General features: G+C 43.4%; 1 protein-coding gene across 5 annotated transcripts in view; it reads right to left on the reverse strand.

The window, feature by feature from the left end:
• The window catches only part of STON1 (stonin 1), a 42515-nt gene extending 24347 nt beyond the window's left edge, over positions 1 to 18168 (reverse strand). Inside the window, exons 1-2 of one of the 5 annotated variants that reach the window (XM_032103191.1) lie at positions 18079 to 18160; positions 5450 to 7428 (exon numbers count right to left, since the gene is read on the reverse strand). In XM_032103191.1, coding sequence (XP_031959082.1) covers positions 5450 to 7379 — 1930 coding nt within the window. In that variant the 5' untranslated portion in view covers positions 7380 to 7428; positions 18079 to 18160. Of the gene's footprint in view, positions 1 to 5449; positions 7429 to 8126; positions 8231 to 17372; positions 17678 to 18067 lie in introns of those variants that run through there. The other 4 variants (XM_032103189.1, XM_032103188.1, XM_032103186.1 and 1 more) reach the window with 4 other exon arrangements.
• Positions 18169 to 21228: the final 3060 nt, after the last annotated feature.

Raw genomic sequence — 21228 nt, forward strand, 5'->3', positions numbered from 1 at the left:
GTTAACATAAACTGAGCTTTATCCATCCCATGGGAAAAATCATGGTAATATTCCACATCCACAGGCTCACAGGCATTTTGTATGGCAAAAATAAATAAAAAAGCTGCATCTCCATTGCTCCTAGGAGCCTTGGGCTGGGTGCCTATCTGTGCTGCAGATTTTGCCTGTAACATTACACACACCTCTGGGCACACCTCAGGAGAGGGTCCTCCAAGGCACTGGAGCACAAAGGCCCTCAATCTGCGAGGAGTGCCATGCCAGGGGCATGCAGCATGTGGCTGAAGTCTCAGGACAGTAACACAAAACACAGAGACCAGTAAAACTGCAACATAAGGGATTTTATTATGGAAATAGAGGAGGGAACAAAGTCAGAAATAAGGATTACAGCCACCTGCCAACGTCTTGAGAATGAAGCTGCAGAATGGAACAAGTGTGAGGAGGAGATGGTGTTTCATCACTCATGCACCCAGGGACAGGCAGATCTCTGCATCTCTGTGATGTGAGCCTTGTCCATGACCTGCTGCTGGTCACCTCTTGCTGTGTCCAAGCACATTTCTCCTGCACTAATACTCTCTTGGTCCACAGTCCCTCTTCCAGACTGCCTGGACATGGTGGAATGAGCCTTTGTTGATGCAGGCCTCTCCATCCTTGAATCCTCCATCATCCCAGCAACAGGACACCACAAGGAACATCCTCTTCCAGAGCCACACTGCAAGATGTCATCCCATCCGAACTGTGGTCCTTTTGGCTCCCAGAACCTGCTCCCATCTCCCATGGTGATGCCAGGATGCAGCTTGGCAACACACTCACTTGACCTGGTCTTTGTGCTGTTTGCTGGGTTGGGCTGCACAGGCTGAGCAGTGTCAGCCACAAGTGAAGCATCCTGGGAAGGACAGCAGGAATTGCAGCACCATGGCATGTCTTGGCCAGGAAAAAGGCACACTCTGCCTCTGGGGCTGTGGTTAATCAAAGATCTCAGGAAAAATGGTTTGTTGCTTGTAGTTCATTTGTGGTAGAAGGCAACCGGCATAGATCTAAAGGCTTTTGGAGATCAAATTCACAATCTTCCTGGGGTTTTTTTTGGGGGGGAGGCCTATGAAGAAACAAACAGCAATGGGAATTGTCTAGTAAATTATTTTGTCTTCTGAGAAATGGAATCCAGAAGTAATCATTGCTTGGAATTTTCCTGGGCAGATGTCGGATGGTAAGTGTTGGATAATAGATGTCCGCTTGAGTCCAGGCATAAATGGGCCATACCTCTTGGTCCGCTGCTGAAGGTTTTCCTGCCAGACATGGTATAGTTGTGATTCTAGGACCATCTAGCCTTCAAAGAAACTTCTGGGTTTATATTCCAGCTGACCCACACCCATGAGGTGGTCTTGGTGTTGGAATGGAGTGAATTCTGGGGTGCTTCCTTTTCCTTAGGTTGCAACCTGCAATGGCAGAGACGGTAAGTTTGGGATTTGTATAAGGCTACTGCCTTGGGTCCTCTGGAGCAGCTTCCATTGGACCTTTTTGCCTATTCCTAAAACACAGGGTTCCCCCAGCCCATCTGTCTCTTGTACCAACACCAAGGTCAGAAGGAGGTACTCACCCCTTCACTTGTGGAGTTCTTCTGCCACTGCTGGGCTATGCTGGGAGAGTAGAGCAATTTCTTCCCATTGGCTGTCAGATGACAAAGTGACTGACCAGCATTTTGGAAGACCGTGAATATCACCTTAGTTTTCACCTAAAACTGAGCAGTTCTTGTCATCTCTGCTCCATGAAACCACTGCTTCCCAGGCCTTGTGTTACACTGGAGTTAGAAGAAGAGAGGCTGTGTGTAGAAGATCCTTTTGCAAAAGAAACTGAAAAAGGTAGGTGTTGGCCAGAAGGAGGGAAAAGGTGGTGCTGTAGAAAGACAGGTGGGTTGGAGCAGGCACAGTGTACTAAGGTGGCGTATTCAGAGCCCTGACATTTCAAGATGACATATTCAAGCCCAGCTATCCAGAATGTGGCCCATCAGGCACCATGGAGACATGACCACCTGGACTGATGAAATCAAACCTGAAAGGCAACCAGATAATTTGGGGACATAACTGAGCTTTTACTATCTGACTTATGAGACAGAAACCCTGCAGTTTAGGTGTCTATGCAACTTGTTAAGACTTCAGTGAATTGAGAGATTTTAGTCTGATTTTTAATCTGAAAATCTGGTTCTTGTTTCCTAAAAGCATTCCAAATTCTTGCTCTTTCTCCAAAGAATACCAACAAAAAAGCCAGAACAAACAAAAGATCAGTAAAATTATGGAAGTAGATTCCAAATATAATTTAGCATTCATATAGCATTTCAAAAGCAATTAATAATCTAACTTTGCACTTATTAACACTGTTTAGACCTATTTCACCTGTGTAAGTAGCATTCAAGCAACCTTGATCTGAGAAACGCTCATGAAGCAAAGCAATTAAAGCCAAAATAATGTACTGGTTATCTTAGTTATGTAATAATTCTATTTTTGCCAAAATAGGTCCAGTTCTAAAACTCTTATTTTGAACATGAAAACATAAACAATTACTAAGAACAGATTTACATTAGGGTTGTTAGAAGTTAATAACTCCTGCAGCTATGTCTAAATGGGTACGTTTGTCCAACCTGCTGGGAGAAGTGCATAGGAAATAGAAGAGTGGGACAGTACCACCACCAAGCAGCAGTTCACAGTGGTGCCAGTGCCAGAAGAAGGTGGCTGGGCAGGGATGGAGCCCACCTGAAAAAGTCATGGCTTTGAGTTTCCACCCAGGCAGTTTAGAAAATAAGAAAAGCAGCATCTGGTGGTTGCTGGGAAACACATCACCTCCCACAGCAGAGTCCATGCACAGATGCTAAAGGCAGTAACAGGACTGCCAGCAGCCATAAGCTCCCCTAGCTCCAATTTGCTGTGTCATTAGCCCCTGCTTCCTCAGTGTGGCTGCATGATGCAGAATGAAAGAAGAAATAATCAGCTGAGGTACTGTTGCTTTACACAACGGCTCAAGGTGTCCTAGCAGGAAGCACCACAGGGCTCAAATTTACACAGCAAGTGATTAAAGCACAGCAGTTTGCAGTCTAGTCTCTCCCCTGCTCCCTGGGAACTCCCTGGGAAGCAGCTGACACAGCTTCTCCACTGCAAAGTCTGGCCCCAGTACTGCGCTAAAATCATAACATGTTCTGTGTTTCCTTACACGAAGCCCCAGTTTCACAAACATAGACTCAATTTGCAGAAATTTCACTGGATCAGCCCTTCAAAGCCTATTGCTTTTTCCCTTTTCTTTCTTTTTTATTTTTTTGTAAATAATGCTAAAATTCAGACTCCAAACTCAACATTCATATATCTGAATAGGCACAGGCAGCTTTTATTAGTCTGGTGTTTCTTGCAGCTCTTACTGACTTCATTTGGCCAGCACTTTTCCAAGAAAACACTTTAGTAGAATCCAGTGGATATTAACATATTTCAATGTCTATAAATGGAGCCACAATATAACTGTAGGCAACACTTCCTTCTCCCTTCCTTCTTTATTTTTTTTTTAAGAAGCCTTGGACAGAGGCTTTTTGAAAGCAAAATCCTCAGCATATTTTTCTGCCTGCGGTAAACACATTATGAAAGTTTACATATTTCTATTAGTTTGACTGTCTCCAGACTTTTGGCATGCCTTGGGACAGCTCTATTTTTAAACTCTTAACTGTGTACAGAGCACTTGATAAAGAGGTTTAAAATTTGACTGGGCAGTATTACTACCAAAACGTTTTTTCAAATGCACGAACATTTCACAGAGACAAATGATTCTGCAGATCTCAGCTAGAGAAATTATTCAAATGTCAAAAGTTTAAGCTACTGGTAGAAAATAATGTAAAGCTGTGGAATGCCTCAAAAAAAAAACCCCAATTCTTACTTTCAAATAAATTAAATCTGAAGTTAATTTTGCACATCAAATCTTCATGTGAAAGAACTGCAGGGAATTTGGACGGCTTATAATCTTCCTTAAAATTGCCTAAACTGCTGACTTGATTTTACAGAAGCAAACCTACATTAAATAGCAAAGAATACTAAAAACAGTCCTGTAAGCCTTGGGAAAACACATGGATCACAGCAACATGGTGCAAATCTCTGAAACCTGGAGCACAGGACAGGAATTTTGAAGACCCGAAGAATCTCCTTCTGCCTTCTAGTTCTCCTACATCTCTCCATCAACTCCTCTGCCCTCCCTGTCCGTTTTCCAGTCTCCGCAGCCCATGCCCTTATCTTCCCTCCCTCTGTCATCATCCTTCCCCCACCATTAGTCCTGGCTTAGTAGTAGAATACCTGAAACCAGGACTTAGGAAGATAAAATCTTTTCTGGACATTTTAAAGAGGCAGCTAGCCCAGACAGGATAATACAAGACTAAGACAATCCATATGTTAGTAACACACACTTACTCCCTTTTTAAAAGTACAGATTTTACAGATCTTTTACATGAAATACAAAAAAAGACAGGTGCCCTTGTCTTACACAGATCCCCAAAGGCTCAGGTACACGTAATGCAAAGGATCAAGCAAAGGATCAAATGCCTTCACTCTACAAAACTCGAAGCAGGATACTGTATTCCTCAAGAATTTTTATGCCTTTAGGAAAGTACCATGTCTTTAGAAAGGTACTGGTAAAATGACTAAAAACTGGAAATTTAAACCCAAATATTTATATTTTTCTTTTTCAAAAAGTCAAATTTTCTCCTTTAAATTAAGGTAAATTAACTACGTCCATGTGTTCAATTAAAAACATAGCTGCTTTCGCTGCAATACAAGTTCTCAGTGAGGTACCACCACCAGAAAGAAATGGGAATAAAGTGGGAGGCATTTTTTGTCAGTGCAGTTTTTGCCATGAATGTACAATCTCAATGCACAAACCCATGAAAGAGGTAATAGCAATCAGCCTTTGCAAAAGCACAGTTGCCTTCCTACAGCAAATTTAACCACAGCACCTTCTAGTTCTGTATCATACCTACCATTTCTTAAGTGATGCTAGAAAGCCAAGACACAGCAGTGACAACACCACCTTTCCTATTAGCTGTGTGATGTTGTGATACCATTTTACCAACCAACTTCTGCTTCCCATCCCACCCATTGCCCAGCTGGTACACAGGAAGCATAAACCCTTCTCCCATCAGCCTTACTACTACAGACTTGAGGTTTACTCAGAATGATCAGCTCCACTTCCATGATACTGCACACTTGAAATGACTGACAGTACATCTGCCTCCATCAAATAAATTAGGAAAACATCGTTTTAAAAAAAAATCTGTAAGTCTGCAATCTCTTTTCCTAAAAGATTACTCCAGCTTCTACCAACAACATCCCACAGATAAATCCCAAACCACGACAGCTGATGGAGGTACACAAGCATAAACCCAGTGGAGACACACACCCAAGCCCATCACTTTATAGCACAGATTATTTACTTGAATTTTTATCTGGAAGCCTGTCAATCTTCCACACCACGGCCCTGTAGGCACTCTCGTATTTTGCTGTTCCAACCGAGACTTGGATTACAGGATCAGATTCAACCTCATGCAAAGCCCCAAGGCATGCTCTCCTATTCATTTTTGCTTTTAAGGACTTTTGCCTTTGGAGGTTCATGGTCCAAAGTGCTTTGATCCACTGTGTGGGAACAGGAAAGCGTATCATAACATTTTCACAGTATTTCGCAGAGGGTGAACGTGTCAGGATCTGAGCAGTTGAAGACATGTTTATGAAAGCCTGAAGTTCAATGTAAGCCCCCTGAACCACCACTGCAGCCTTCACAGAAAAGGGAAGGTCTTGCCCACTGTAGCGTGTCCTGAAACGCATCAGTTCCAGCCTGCAGGCATCCAGGGGTGTAAACTTAATAATCCGTGATTGCTCAAACTCCTGCTTTTTCACACAGTTATGGAAATGGCAGTCGAGAATATCGATCCACTTCCTCTCCTGCTCCTTCTCAAAGTAACGCTCGTCCCTCTTCTGGAGCTCCAGGTCGTTCAGGGTTAGAAAACACTCAGCACCACCGTTCACAAAACACAGGCAGTAAATGTGTGTGATGACTGCACTTTCTACGAGTTTTCCTTCTGCCTTAGTGACTTTCCCCCAAAAGTTATCCACTATCTCCAGAGTCATTTCCTGCTCTTCATAATTCCTCTTTTGTCTGGAAACAGTAGGAAGTTTCATGAGCTCCTCCTCGACCGTCACGAGGAAATCGGTGAAGTCGTTATAATCTGTGGTGCCCAGCTTTAACATCTGCTCCACCTCCGGCTCATGGATCACCTCTACTTTGGGATGGTACCTCCTCTTCTCCGTGTAAGACACGCACTCGATCTTCACAGTGTGGATTTTTCCTGAGACATTGTAGCTCTCCAGTTTGGGTTCGGACAGCTTGCACTGCGGCTGCAGCTGGAATTCCTTGAAAGGTTTCTCGAGGCCCTTTTCGTAATACATCTGCAACACCCCTCCAGCCAGGACACTCAGGTAAATAGGGCCCCACTGCCGAGATGACATCATGTTCTTCTTTTCAGGAATCCTCAGCATGAACGGCCACCCATCTGATTTCCGGCTCCTGAAAAGGCTGCGTGGGATGGTGGGGGAGAGCTTGTGCCACGCGTGGGTGCTGGAGATGGGTGGGTTTTCCACAGCCTCACAGTTGTCAGCTTGCAGATGTTCAAGCCTCTCACAGATGTAACTGAAGGAGCCCTGGTTAAGGCTCTTCTGATCATGACAAGTTTCTTTGTCTCTAGGATGACACCCGCTCCTGTCGAGCACTTTGTCCTTCCTGTGCATGCTAACATTAGGTGGCAACGTGCTAAGGGAGCACCCTTCCTTCCAAAAAGGACTGGAAAAAGCACAGTCACTGTGGAAGTACGGGAAGTGTCCTGGAGCCAGCTCCTCAGAGCTTCCTGGTGGGTTAGGGCTTCCTTCATCTGCTGATTTGGAGACCAAAGCCTTAACTGGATGGTCATTAGGTGAGGGGTTCAAAGGAAGGTTGCTTGGTTTCTGTGAGGCTAGGGATGAGCAAATCCCGGGGGATGGAGGAGGGTTAACATTTGTTGGCCATTCAGGGATGGGATAAAGCATGTGAACCCCAGACTTTGGAAAGCACAGGTTTCCCGGGTAGTCTCTGGTAGGTGTAGTAAGTGGAGAGTTGCTGGGGGGTCCAGGACTTAGGTAGAAATCAACTACAGGAGATGAGAGTGGAGTGCTGCCTGTAGAGGATGACCTACTTGAAGACTCATGAACATTGGACAAGTTGAGCTTAAGACCATTTGCTTTGCAACTACTCTGATTATCAACCAACTTCTGAGGTGACTGGAAGAGTGGCTCGTCATCAAAGGTGACCCAGTTTGCTGGATTTGGGGAACACATCTTGTGGGAGAATCTTGAGGCACTTGCACACGGATCACCTGCAAGCCATCTATGAAGAAACAACAAACATGATTCAAATCAAACTCAAATCACACAAAGCTCAAATCTGCAAGCAGTTCACAAATCCAGTGTATTTTGTTTTACACGTATAATCTGAGACAGCTGTGTAGAAACAGATAAACAAACTGCCCATGAATCCCCACAGCTCTCACAGGTTGGGGATTGAAGGGAGTTCTAAGCTCTATGAGCTGTTCAGAGCATCTGATGTACAGACCCTCTCAATCAGAGAAAGCAGAATGCCCCACAGCAGTACAGCACTGCTTGAATAATAGTTTGAGCTTCAAACTATACAACATAATACTATATAGCTTATGCATCATTTGGAATATGGACAGAGATTTTCCATACTGGGCATCTGCTCCTGGTGAGGTTTCCCCTCCTTCCCCCACCAAACAAAACAGCATTTTACTAAGAATGGTGTAGCTGTTTCCAAAAATAGAATCAGGAGGGGGAGAGGGGATTATTTTTTTGATGACAAGCTGTAGCAACTCAGTGCTGATGGCAAAGGTACACATGCTGCTGCCATCAGGGCAAAAACCTGGATGCCTGCCAGACCTGTGCAGGAATCTCTTCACATCAGTTCTTTCAACACAGGCTTACGCTCTTGGAGACTGGACATGTTACAAGGAAGCACTGGGATGGCATTAAAGTTATAAACAAGAAATTAACCCTAAGGATGAGCAGTACCTTCCTGCTAGAGAGCAGACTGCAAGCCTCCACTGCAGACAAAATGCTGACGAAACAAGTCAAGGCCAAGTAACAACACTCACATCTGCCAAGCACTGAACTGGCTGGTGGCCTGGAAAAAGGACAGGTCTTTAAACCAATTAATAAACTACACTTCATCAAACAAAGTGTCTTTGGTAAAGGGCTCAGCTGGATGTCCTCAGAGCAGGACTGCAAGCAGTAAATCATTAATCTTGCCTTCATGGTTCTGAATTGTGCACTGAAATTAAACACTCATTGCATCCTTATGCAGGGCGTGTTGTCCCCAAAGTTCTTCCTCCCCACTGCTCCTGCCTGATGAGGGAGCAAGCAAAAAAATTGCCAATGCCTGAGGAGGAATTGAGTACAATGAAACACCAGGGGGTACATATAAACATCTCTCATTTGATAGAAAGTTACTCTTGTTCTGTCAGAACACATTCACATTTGCCTGAAAGCACAAGGAAGGCAGAGTTCATATAGACAAAAACCACCTGCATGTACATTACTCCATTAATTAAGATCAGCTAATGATGACTTAGAGCTCTTGCCCTTCGTGCACAGACAGCCACAGTCAGGCTGTTTAATTGCTACAGAATCACATAACCATAAAAGCCATTCTTTATCTGTAACATTCAGAGAACAGTTCACTTCTAGACATGCCACAGTTCAGCCAAGTGAAATCTTGTGCTACAAGTCTTTATTTTTACCATTTCTCCATTATTTCTGGGCAGTTTGTAGCTGGTAAGAAAGTGCCATAAACCGTGGCACAGCCTGCTTACTCTGAGGCTGAGCAACTGAGAGCTGGCAACGGAGGAGGACTCTGGTCCTTCATTAGTTTTTGAACTCTCGACCTTTTTGTTCAGAAAATATTTGCACTATGCTAGTTATTTTATAAGCACCACTTAGAGAAAGAGAGAGAGAAAAGGAGCAAACAAGAACAAATTACTGTCATAGCTCAGACACACACAACTACCAGTGTATCCTTCACCCACACAATCACTTAATCATAATAAAGTGCAGCAATGGAAAGAAAAATCACAGCTATTTGCTCTCTGACTTGGTCATCATGTTTTCCTCCCATATCACACCCTTCTCCTCCTCTCCCTCTGGTTGCCACCATGGCTCTTTCAGCATTAATTATTTCTAGAGATGAAGTTTTGAAGTTTTCAGCCCTTTTTTCAAAGCCTCACTTGTTAAGAGCAGCTAATGGGATGCTAACTCGGGACGTGGCCTTTTCGTGGAACAGCCAGGACACTGAGGCAGCCTGGTAGACAAGAGAACATATGGAAACAGCCTCAAAGGCTGCCATTAAAAACTCCTCTGGCATTTACAAGAGATAAGGGACAGCCAGAGAGAGAAAAAAACATGACGTGGATGGGAGAGAAGCCTTTCTCTGTGGAGGGGCTCTGGGGATGATGCCACAACCCTCCAGTGCAGCCACAGCCATGCTCAAGGGGCAAATCACACAACACTGAGATACACCAGTGGAAAAGAAATCATAAAATCGGGAGTTTACAATAAAGAACACATTTGCAGGCTGTTTCCCTTTCTTGTTAGAAAGGGAGGTTTTCAGCATCCTTTATTATTCCCAGATGTCTGGGGGGTTTTTCCCCCTAACGTCTGTTACTATTCACTTTTTTAAATGCCATGCTGCAGGTTATTTGGCAGGTTTTTTTCCTGTGACAAAACAAAAAGGTGTTTGAACACCACCTGCCAAACATTTAACTTCAGTCAGTAAGTGTCAATGAAGGAAACTGCTTTCCCAGATGGAGCCCTCCTCTGCAGTCACAATACCCTCAGTGTACCTGTCAGAGGCTGCAGCTTTCTCCTCTTGTCACTGTTGCAGTTACGTGGGAGTTTTTTAAAAGAAAAAAAAGATGCTGATGATAACAAAAACACATGCAAGAAGTGTTGAAATAGATAGTGGTCTCCCTACTGTTACCCACTGATCCCCAAAACTGACCACTAGGATTGGAGAAAAAAATAAGCCCAAACCGATTTTTACAAGCTGCTTTTATAAAGTCATGCTAATAAAGGGAAACACACCCTCTTGTGTGTTCAGGATAGCACCACTCATCTAGCATTGAAAAAAAATAATAAGATCAGTCTAATGCTGCTTTACCTCACTTGTTCTCTGATTTTTTTACATCTGCACAATGCAATAAAGTAATGCTTTCAAGTTCTATTTTGTCCTAAACCGTGCTCCAAATTCCTTCTTAAGAACTGGGACATTTTTCCTCGAAATTGAAATAAATTTAGGCTTCAAGATGGATGTGTTTTTTCTCCAAAAGGCAAAGGTCCCCCATGGGACCCACATGAATGTAACCCAAATGCTTTGGGTCAAAGGAAAATGATACAAGATACCATTGATCACACACATGTTATGTGGCCTGTAACATTTAAATTACAAGCACGTGTGGTATCTTGTTCAGATATGAGGCAGGAAATACCATTTTTAGGATATTGAAACTGCCAATAAATAAAGCTGGCTGAAATAACAGTTGATCCTAGATGCATTAATCCCAGTGAACCCAAAAGTTGCAACTCATTTCAATTCATCCTCTTCTGCCTGAAAACAATCTTCCCATCTATCAGATTAACGCAGTCCCTCAGCATTTAATGAATAGTAGTTGCAGCTTAATTTCTTCATTTTAATACCTTGAAGATGGAAGAAAGAGAAATGCTATTCTATTATTAAGAGATTTCATAGGCTGTAGCTATCACTGGTTCCTCTGTTGCATCAGACATCTGCAGCAAAAATACGGCTCAACTTTCGTGCCTTGCTGGGGGATATTGTTACCTCTTCCTACACTGAACACTAATAATAACTCCCTACTCACTCTAAGGTGTAACTCAAGGTATTGGCATTGGTACTTTTAATCCAGATGCACCTGGGTCCTCAGCAAGCTGAGGGTGCTGACATGTCCTCAGCAATGTCCCCACCATGCTGACAGCACAGCCTTCTGTCACCTCCTTCACAGCAGCAGCACTGAAGCTGCACAGGGCACGACTCAACCCCTTGCACATCTCACTCTCAGGGGTCTCCCCTAAAATTTGGCACCAGTTAAAACCCTCAAGCACATCCCCTTCTGTTCAAACACAAAGGTCCTCTTTTAAAATATTGGAGGAGCACAGGGTCAGCTAATGAGGAATATCAGGAAACACCTCCCTTCTGCAAAGCATAAAGCAAGTAAATGCAGTGTTTAATAGACAGTGCTCACACTCCCAACACACAGAAAAGCATAATTCTATAAATACATTCCTTATTGCCTCTCTAGCTCCAGAGGCCATCGTGGCTTCAGAACTGTTGAGCTACACATCCTCTGAACAAACTCTCTTTTTAACACCCAAGCACGTACCTTATGTGTGCCACTTGTTCAGTGGGGTTTTATTGGGTAAACACCAGCCTCATTACTTGCTCCAAGCTCAAAAAAACCCCCAGATTTATCTACACACAGTGTGACAAAAGAGTTAAATAATCCCTTCCAAATAAGCTGAGCTCTTCACATGAGCTGCTCTGTTTGTGGACAGTGCCTGGTCATTTTATTTCCACCCTTCCAGAAAAACTATGGACCCCATACACTGCTACACATCAATTTTATTTCCAGGAGCAAGGCTGTCTGTTGCATACAGGCCACATAGAAATTTAATGCAAAGCTCTGCATCCTATGCACGCTGTGGTGAAGCTGTCCCATAACCACATCATCTGAGTTGTTACTGTTCCTGGTACAAACACCCAGACAATTCTTCAAGCATTTTGCCACAGAGTGTAGTAGGGAAGTACAAATTCTCTAAGTTTAAGCAATAAAGCATATATGGTATATAAAATGCCCGAAATGTTCCTAAGCCCTTGTGATATCCAAGTAAAACATGGCAGATTTATCTCTGAGTTTTACAGCCATATTCTTTGTGTCACTGTTTTGGTTATTACTTAACTACAAAAAAACATGAAGCACAACTTCTACATAAAATACTCCTTGATTTATGATGATTCACCTCAAATTTTACTTTGCTACTACATGTGGCTGCACTTCTATTTAACTCTGCTTTTTCTATCCTAGATACACATAAAATAATTTATCCAGTCTATACTTCTGAAATAAACATAAGCAAAAGCCACAGCTGATGAGAAATACTAATTTCTTGGCATTTTCTTGTATTTGGGATATGGATTAAGCCTCCGACTGCATTACTCATTTTATAAAATAAGGAACTGGTGTAATAGTCAAAAATACGCCAACTTCAAAGTGCAATGTGACCTTTTATTTACACTGCTCGCTCTCTGGGGCATAGGCACAGCTGGGAGAAGTTCAGAGCTTGCAGCTAATCTGTTTAATTTGGAATTCCTTACTCTCAGCCCTGAGAGTTGGAGGAATTAAAGCTTTCAGCTTTTGACAGTGTGCACGTCCCCAGAGCAAAGGCAGGCCCAGCTCTTGCACACACTTGTTGCTTGTTCCTGCCTCGGTCACAGGGGGGTTACAAATCAGGTGGTTGGTACTTGCAAAAATCGAGAAAATTGACATTTTTAAGGGCATCAACACAACACATCACAGTTCCCAAGCAGAGACAACACTTACTTTCCTCGATAGGGAAAAGGGTTGGGCAGAGGCTGAAATGCTCTCCCCTAGTGAGGATGAAGTCACAGGGTTTGGGGTGAGGGGGACTCCCCACCACAAGGTCAGGGACTGATGGTGACAGCACTGCTGGTCCCTGCACACCAGGGGAGCATCCAGAGCACAGCCCAGCAGGGCTCCTACAGGCACAGCACGATGGAGGCCTGAGGAAATTCCAGCTCCTCTGCCTCTCAGAGTCACGCCTCATGCTTTACAGGCTGTGAGCAGATACAAGATTCACACAGGAGGAAAAACCTATGGGAAGCTCCCAAATGGAAAATGAAAGAAAAGCAGCCAGATTCACATCTCTGGTAACCATTCAAGCCAGCTCAGCTGCAGCTGTAATGGGTCTTCCCCAAAGAAGTAGCTCCTCTTGCTGACAACGGGAGGAGGTTGGAGGATGGAGGCCTTCCAGTTTATGTGAAAATTTAGCACAGCTACTCCAAACAACTCCCATCTTTGCCACGAATAATCACTCGAATATGCACTGTAAAAATCTTTTCGTGTCCAGATCCATTCTGGGAGACATTCCCTAACACTCAGATGTGAAGTCATTCCAAAGCTGCCTCGAAAAGACAACAAAACATCATGCATGACTGGTCTTGTGTGTAACACCATCAGCTTCAACCACTCTTCCCATACACAGTGAGCTGTGATTCCCACACCCTCCCTCACCCCACTCCAGCACTCACATCACCACGGGTGAGTCACATCAGCCTTGTCCTTCACTATTTTCTTAGTGGGGAATGAAAATCAAGGCAGAAAAGCCTAGAGACATTTTAGTGGAAGTGTCTGTATGACTTTATGGAGACAAACCAAAGGTATTTCCTACAGGAACTGAGAGATTTTTTCAAATCACAGCCATACAGCCACCTGGGATCTACACTGCCATTCCTCTAAGGGATTTTTTCCAGAGCTTGTTATCAGGAACATAACTTTCAGAATGGGATAACATAAAATAAATAGAATAAACCAAAAATAATAATTAAAAAATTTAAAAATAAATAAATAAAATAGAGATCCCATTTAAGTGTCATTGGGAAAGACACTGGAATGGAGACCTGAAGCTGCAAAAAGCAGCAGAGGTCCTCTTACCCCACAGGCCACCTCTCTCACCTGAGGGGAACTATGAGGTTACTTGCAGCAGGTCCTGCACTACCTGCTGTGACTCAGCCCATACACAGACATTACAGAACACATGAACCAGCAAATATAACAGCATGGAGAAAGAAGTCAGGCAAAAATCAGCCTCCAGCTACGAAACATCCAAGGATCACAGGCTTGCAACAAGCACTTTCTAACATAAAAACCAGTTTTCCCAATCCACAGCTACATGTAACTATTTTGTTTCAGGAAGATGCAATAACATCTTACACCACACCACGAACTCTGCATAATTCTGGTACATAAGGAAGAGCCATATTTGGGTACACTTAGACCCTGTCTGTTTTTCCTTTTAATGTAACCAAAGTGATAAAAAACACATTTATCTCTGGCATATCTGTCAGAATAGCAAACAGCAGTACTCAACACAAGCCTGAGCATCTTTCTTGGATACATCAGTTCTAACTTCTCAGTCAGTTCCTGCAGATGACACCCAGCAGAGCTCCATCCCGCATGTCCAGTGTTTTCCTGTTTACTGGGCAGATTCCCCATCTCAGAAGGTGACAGACTGTCCCAGGTCTCACTAACACACTGTCCAGGGGCACATTGTTCTCTGCACCTTTGGTCTGCAAGCTGGGAACGGAGAAGGCAGGACAGGGTGGACCCCTGCTCCTGCCCCATTAGCTGGCAAATGGGATGGTCAGGAAAATCCTCAGGAAGACACAGTCTGCTATCAAAGACAGTAGGAACACTTTTACCAGCTCAAATTAGAACTGGATTAAATCTTGAGCAAAATGGTTCTCTATGTTTTAGTGAACATCTTTTACAGAAGAAAGCTCATTTTTCCTGGAAGAAATAACAAAAAGCCTGATGAAATCAATATTAACTACTCAGTGTTTTTATTCTCTTCCTTTTTGGATATCACAGTGCCTTCTAAGATACACCACTTGTGTGCAAGATGTGACTACAAGGTCTGATGCAAGACATGATTGCATCTTCTCAAAGCAAATCAGTTACATGTAGCTGTATATTGCAAAAACTTCTTTGTTTTTTTAATCTTAGAAAGTGCTCACTGCAAACCTGTGACTCTTAAATATTTTTTAGCTGGAGATTGGTTTTTGATCTGTGCTGTTGCACTTAATTTCTTCCCACTGCCTGCATAGACAAGATAGGTAAATCATTATTAGTTCACTTCACTGTGCACACGTGTGCTCCCATCGTGTGTACAACACCCTTCCCCACAGGGGCCATTCACTGGGCTAGTCCTGCTTCATCCTCTGAATCTCATCCCTCTTCAGCATCACCACAGTGATGGCAGAACTCGCACTCCACAGGCAGATTTTGGACAGTGGAGATTCATGTAAACTGTTTACTGACACCAGCTGACATTGTACTGTACAGAAAGTTTGTTGGGTTTTTTTCATTAAAAAAAAATGCTCTGGCCTAGAAGAGACAGGAAAATAAATCTATTTTTATTTGCAGTACTTCTGCAGGTCACTAAGTTAATGGAATGTTACTGCATCTACTGAAGCAATTTTTAACTGTGTTTAGGAAACATGTTATTATTAGGAACACACGCACATCCCACAGAAGTGCTCTGGTCACGGCAGCTCTGCACAGGGCTCTGGCAAGCACTTTAACATCCCAAACTTCTCCCTCTCTTCTCCCCCGGGCAGATCCAGAGGTTTATAATGGGCTGAGAAGCAGAAGAAATGGAGTTATGGATGGCTGTCCCACTTCTGTAATAGCAACAGCCTTTTTTTTTTTTTTTTTTAGGATTAAGCAGCCCTCTGGATTAAAAAAAAAAGCCTGAGTGCTTTGGCACACAGATCACATATCAAAATATTAAGCTGGCTGTGGTCAGAAAGAACTTTAAGCCTGGTCCTCTGCTAGTGTTTGCAGTGTCCAAGGGAAGGGAGGAATGAAATGCCACAAAGAATAACAAAGAATACACAGCACAGAAGAACACTTCAAAACCTTTGCCATTAATCTCAGAGTGAGTAATAAAAGGTAGGGATGCTAACAGAAATACTGTATTTAGCAAATTCACTGAACAACATAATAGTCCCCCCTTTTTTTAATTTAGTTTTTTTTATTTATTTTTCTGGTTTAGTTTATTTAGTTTTAGGTTCTGAGTCAGATTTTGTATCTGCCTTTAAAACTGCCTCATGTTTTAGTACCCAACAAACACGTGGCAATACCTTCCTGGAGTCTAACCCATGACATAAGATTTGCAGAGCTCTTCTAAACATGAAAAGTACTGTCTGACAGCTGTCAGTAACAATTTCTGACAGAACAGCTCTCACCTCAGCTGTGGGATACTCCTCTTCTCCCTGCCTTAAAGCCTTACAGGAATACTAGCACTAAGGAGAAGGTGTGCCACTTGAATCCTTGTTTATCTGGATAGAAGTATTTTTAATAGCAACTGATGACAGTCATGTCAGAAAGCGTAATTCATAACACAGACACCAAAAAAAGCCTCTTTTGGGTTCCTCTCCAAAAGCCTTTTATGACAGACACGTGGGCAGCGTGGTTTTCTGAAGCAGAACACGTCAGCTTATATTTATACCAATCAAAAACAAAAGAAAAGGAGTGGTGGACTAGAGGGACCTTGTTTACCCAAACACGAAGTCAAACACTGCCCAGGATAGTGCACCTCTGTGTAGCTGGCTGCATTTCATGTTGGAGTTAATGCCCACACACAGATTAATTTACAAACCGACATTAATTTTCTATTCAGAGATCAACAAGCTGGGCCATTAAGCTTACAAACCCCAACAACTTTTAAAGTGATGGAAAATAACACTTACTACATATTCACGAGGGAGAAGGAAAACAATCAAAACCGAGCATGAAGTAAGGACCTCGTGCCTGCCTCGGGGCAGGTTTTCCCAGAGGTGTGATTTACAACTCCAGCATCAGGTAAATACAATCTCTGGCCACAGTCCCTGTTGTACAAATTCCTCCTAAGCTCAGACACAACTGGTTACAGAGCGCAGTGCTAAGTTCTCCTCCACTCACACACAGAGGCGAGAAGGCAGCTAGCTAATCTTTCCTCACAGCATTTCCTCCCAGTGCACAAAATCAGGCAACATAAAGTGTTGTCTTCAGCTACTGCTTTTTCTTCTTTCACAGCTACAAAAGAGTCTCAGTGAGTTAACACCAAAATGAACAGTTCATGTCTAAAAGCCTCAGGCTCCAAAACTTCTGCTCCCTCCTCTCCAGTCAGTCATTACCACTCTCCCAAAAAAAGCTAAGTCCTGTTTGCAGAGAAATCACTCAGGGTTTCTCCACCTCACAGAAAAAAACACTGGGGAAGCATAGAGTTGTGTAACTTTCACTCGGGTCCATAGAACAGCTTAGTCAGCAGTTTGCTCAGCACACTCATTTGCCGCAAGTATCTGAGCAGCTACACCTTTAAAAAAACCTCACTGCAAAGCCCCCCTTCAGTGAGCGCTTACCCAAAGCCAGAAAGTGAATTCTTTCTACATTTTTTTTTCTCACTTACGCTATCCTTGAAACTCCATCCCCGGCGTCTGCACTAGGGGTGCATATGGTCAGCGCCGTCTAATCATCCCAGCCCTGTGCAGCACATCCTCCCGCATCCGCTCCGCCTGTTTTTCCAAAGCCCTGCGCCCCGGCTGGATTCATGGGAGAGATTTCTGCAGCAGCGGTTTCGAACACCGTGACCCTACGTGCATACTTTAACATCATCAGCCGAACCACTAGAAAACGTGAGAAAGGCTCCAGGAATTCAATTCACTTCGAGTATTAAATGAAAACACTCCTCGCTTGCCCCAGTCTCCTCCCTAACAAGGCAAAAGTCATGGGAATGTGATCCCGTAGGATGCCCGGCACCCAAAGCCTCCCGATTTCCGCCGTGATTCAAAGCCCCGGGTACCCCTGGGCAAAGGGAAGAGAGGGAAAGAGGAAAGGAAAGGAAATGGGAGGAGGAAAGAAAATTTAAAAAAAAAAAAAAAAGGGGGGGGGTAAAAAGGAAATTAAAAAAAGAAAAAGGAGCCAAGTATTTATGTTAACTGTATCACGTTCGTAAACCAAAACAAAAGAGCCCCATCCACCGGCCCGTTTCAAGCCAGAACTTCGTGGCTGCGCCTCAACTACCCGGAAAATTCCACTTGGGACGGACCCCCCCCGTGCCCCGCTCCTCTGGCGCGGCTCCCCCGGGGCAAAGCCGCCCCGGTCCCGCTCCTTACCCGCTCCTTGCCCGCTCCTTGCCCGCTCCGGTGCCGCCAGGGCCCGCCCGCCGCCGGGAGCGGGGCAGCAGCAGCAGCGCCGGGCCGGGGGCGGCGGCCGGGCCAAGCCCCGCCCAGCGCATCCCGCGGGAGCATCGCCCGGCGCGCCAGCAAAGGCAGGGGATCCCCAGGGGAACCGCCGCGGGCAAAGGTCCTCCAGGGGTAGGAGATCCTCCGAGGACATGCAGCACGAGGCTTGGAGAATGTCTTAATTACCCGCAGGTTTATACAGTTGTGTTATCTTAAGTGATGGAAAGTCCTTGCTATCCATTCCCCTCTGCAGGCACCTAGCAGAGGTGGCACGGTATCGTGCAGAAAGACTGCTCCCGAAAGGCCGGAGCACACAGATAGAATGGGGAGGATGAAGAGGGGGAAACCAGCTATAAAACCCTCTAGAGCATTCCCAGGGATATGGAGCAGAGCTGCCAGGGGCTGCAGACACGCAAATTGCCCATATGAAAGGCTTTCAATAGCAGTGAGAGCTCACTCACAGCAGCGAGCTCCGGTTTCTTGTGTAATCCATCCAAAATTCTTTGTGAAGCGTTACACATCCACCCCGGCTCCACTGCTCTTCAGTGGTTGAAATTTCCCTTGTATTTTAATAAGGAAGGACATCCTTCTGATAATAGTTTTGTCCGATTTACCTTCTCTGTAAAGTTTTCTTATGTTTTCTCTGAAAATGAAGCAATCCTACCTCTTTGTTTTATGCATGGGAAATACTATGCAGGCTGTGTCTGCATTTGCAATAGAAGTGCTCAGTACAGCTTTCCCTACAAATAAATTCTTCTGTAAGCTTAACACCATTACACAAATTGCACCAGGACAAACACTGGCCATTCATGGTTTGCAAAAATTCTGGGTTTATCTTAATTTTAAAAAATCCAGTGCCAAATCTGGCACCGAGTTTTTTTCACCATAACCAGTAACTTGCAAGCCAGTGAATTGTTACATTCCTCTCACCTTGAAGGTCCTTCCTGAGCACTACCAGCCTGAGGCCTCCAGGCTCAGAGCACAGGGTTAGGCAGATCCACCTGTAGCCTTAGAAGTGCCAGAACCTCATCCCAACCTCTTCCCGCTGGAATTCCATACCTGTAAGTCTTCTGCCCTTGAAATCCAGGCCTGATGTCAAAATTGTATTTCCATAAAAATTGCACCTTCCATAAACAACACAGTCTTCTGCCTTCTCCCAGGACACACTCAGCCTCTTAGCAAAGGGAACCAGTGGATCAATACCTCCTGTTTTGCCAAAATGCCAGGAAATTCGAAATAATTTCTAATATTTTCTACATACTCCAAAATGAGTCCTTCGAACTCTTGTGTACTCCTGCACAACATTCAATGAAACCTTTTTTCCTGTTTAGCTTCCACAATAGCTCTTCCTAGTGGTTTTCAAGTGGGAAGGGTATTAATTTCTCCTATCTCCTTATCAAAGCAAACATATCTAAAAATAGATCAGATTTCCTTTTGCTGAGACAAGTGTATACATTTTCAAGACTATTCTTCACCAGTAAATTCTACTATCACTTCATCTTCCAAAATAATTCAGTGCAATATAAACTCAAGCATCAGAGAAAAAAACCCTGATACTAAGATTTTAAATTCCTTACTATAATTTGACTTTGATGAATAGCATATGCAGAACAAATTAGAACTATTAAAATTACTTCCACTGTAAATGCAATTTGAAGAACTTTTCACATAAAGACACAGTATTATATATTGCTAGAGGCAGTTATAAAACTCATTCAACATTCTACAACACCAACAAATTCAGTTTACATTGCTGACTATAATTAAATTGATCTTAACATTATTTGCAGTATATTGCCCTTTTTATAAAATGTTTACTGTCTATGACTATTTTGTCAAAAGTGAAACCTGTCAGTTCATATCTGGCTAGAACCAAATATTTGTAAATAGAGACAGAAAAACTCTTGCTTCTGGACTTATTTTAACGCCTTGTTCTACTGCTTTGTTTTTATTTTTGCAAGAAATTTCTGCAAAAGTTCATCTTATCTAGGAGTTACTTCTGTATTTTCTTTTGAAAAGTCACATTCTTCTTCTCCTCCCATTTAATGAATCTTTCACTTGTGATTGCTATTAAAAACTTACGAGCTTAGTATATTCACTATTTGAATGATGTATATTTATTACATATAAATTGGTTATAGAAATTTAGCATGGTAATATCCTTTCTGTGAGAAACTGAGTCCTTGTTGGCTTCAAACATTCCTGATCTCATGGGCTAGATCAATAATCTAAGAGAAAGTTGTTCTTGCCTGCACGTTTGGACTAAAAATAAACCAGATTTTCCAAGACTTCAAAAAAAACTTCTGGTCAAGTTGATTGTCCCCCCTCCAGGTGCATATTTTCTGTCCAACCCTGCACATGCTACAGACAATTTGAAAGTCACTAAGTATAAGGCACACAAGAGGTGCAGCACCAGTTCCAGGATTACAGCTGTTCCCTATGCCAAAGGCTGCAGCTCATGAAAGTGCACTGAAATTCTCAGTTCAGACCTTTTCAAGCTCATAACTTCATTAAAATAATCTTTCTTGGATACAGGGTCACTATTCAAGCACAAACTGAAGACTTAAATCCAAGGGAAAAGCAACTTGAAGCTTTAAGGGAGGGCAGGCAAGGATGAAGGCTCTCTCTGGGACAGAAAGGGGAGTGTGTAAGGGGAGATGTGAGGTGTTCTCATACTCATTTCAGAAGCAAAGGACTTTATGCAGAGGGAGTCTGCAGGAAGCCACATGCCACCCTTGACTAGATTCCAAGTCAATTCATGAAAGAATCCCTACTGCCCAAAATAACTGGAGATTACCTGGACTCTTAGGTTTTGTGGGTTTAAGCCTTCTCAGGACAAAGCCGTGCTGTTTATGGGAGACCGTAACTACAATTCTGACACCAGGCCTGGGGTTCAAAGGCTTCTTCCTTAGTTAGGAAGTCATCAGCTTAGAAAGTTTTGGACTCACAGGGTGAATTAGTGCTAAAACCAAAATAGATAAATTGTGATTTCTACTGTTATCTCTGCAATTTCCATGTAAGATTATAACCAGAATTCTTTTAGGGCTGCTCGTGGCGTGTCTTGCCCTACAAATGAAGCCC

This window comes from Corvus moneduloides, chromosome 3 (genome assembly GCF_009650955.1).
Source record: "Corvus moneduloides isolate bCorMon1 chromosome 3, bCorMon1.pri, whole genome shotgun sequence".
In the NCBI taxonomy this organism is placed as follows: domain Eukaryota; kingdom Metazoa; phylum Chordata; class Aves; order Passeriformes; family Corvidae; genus Corvus; species Corvus moneduloides.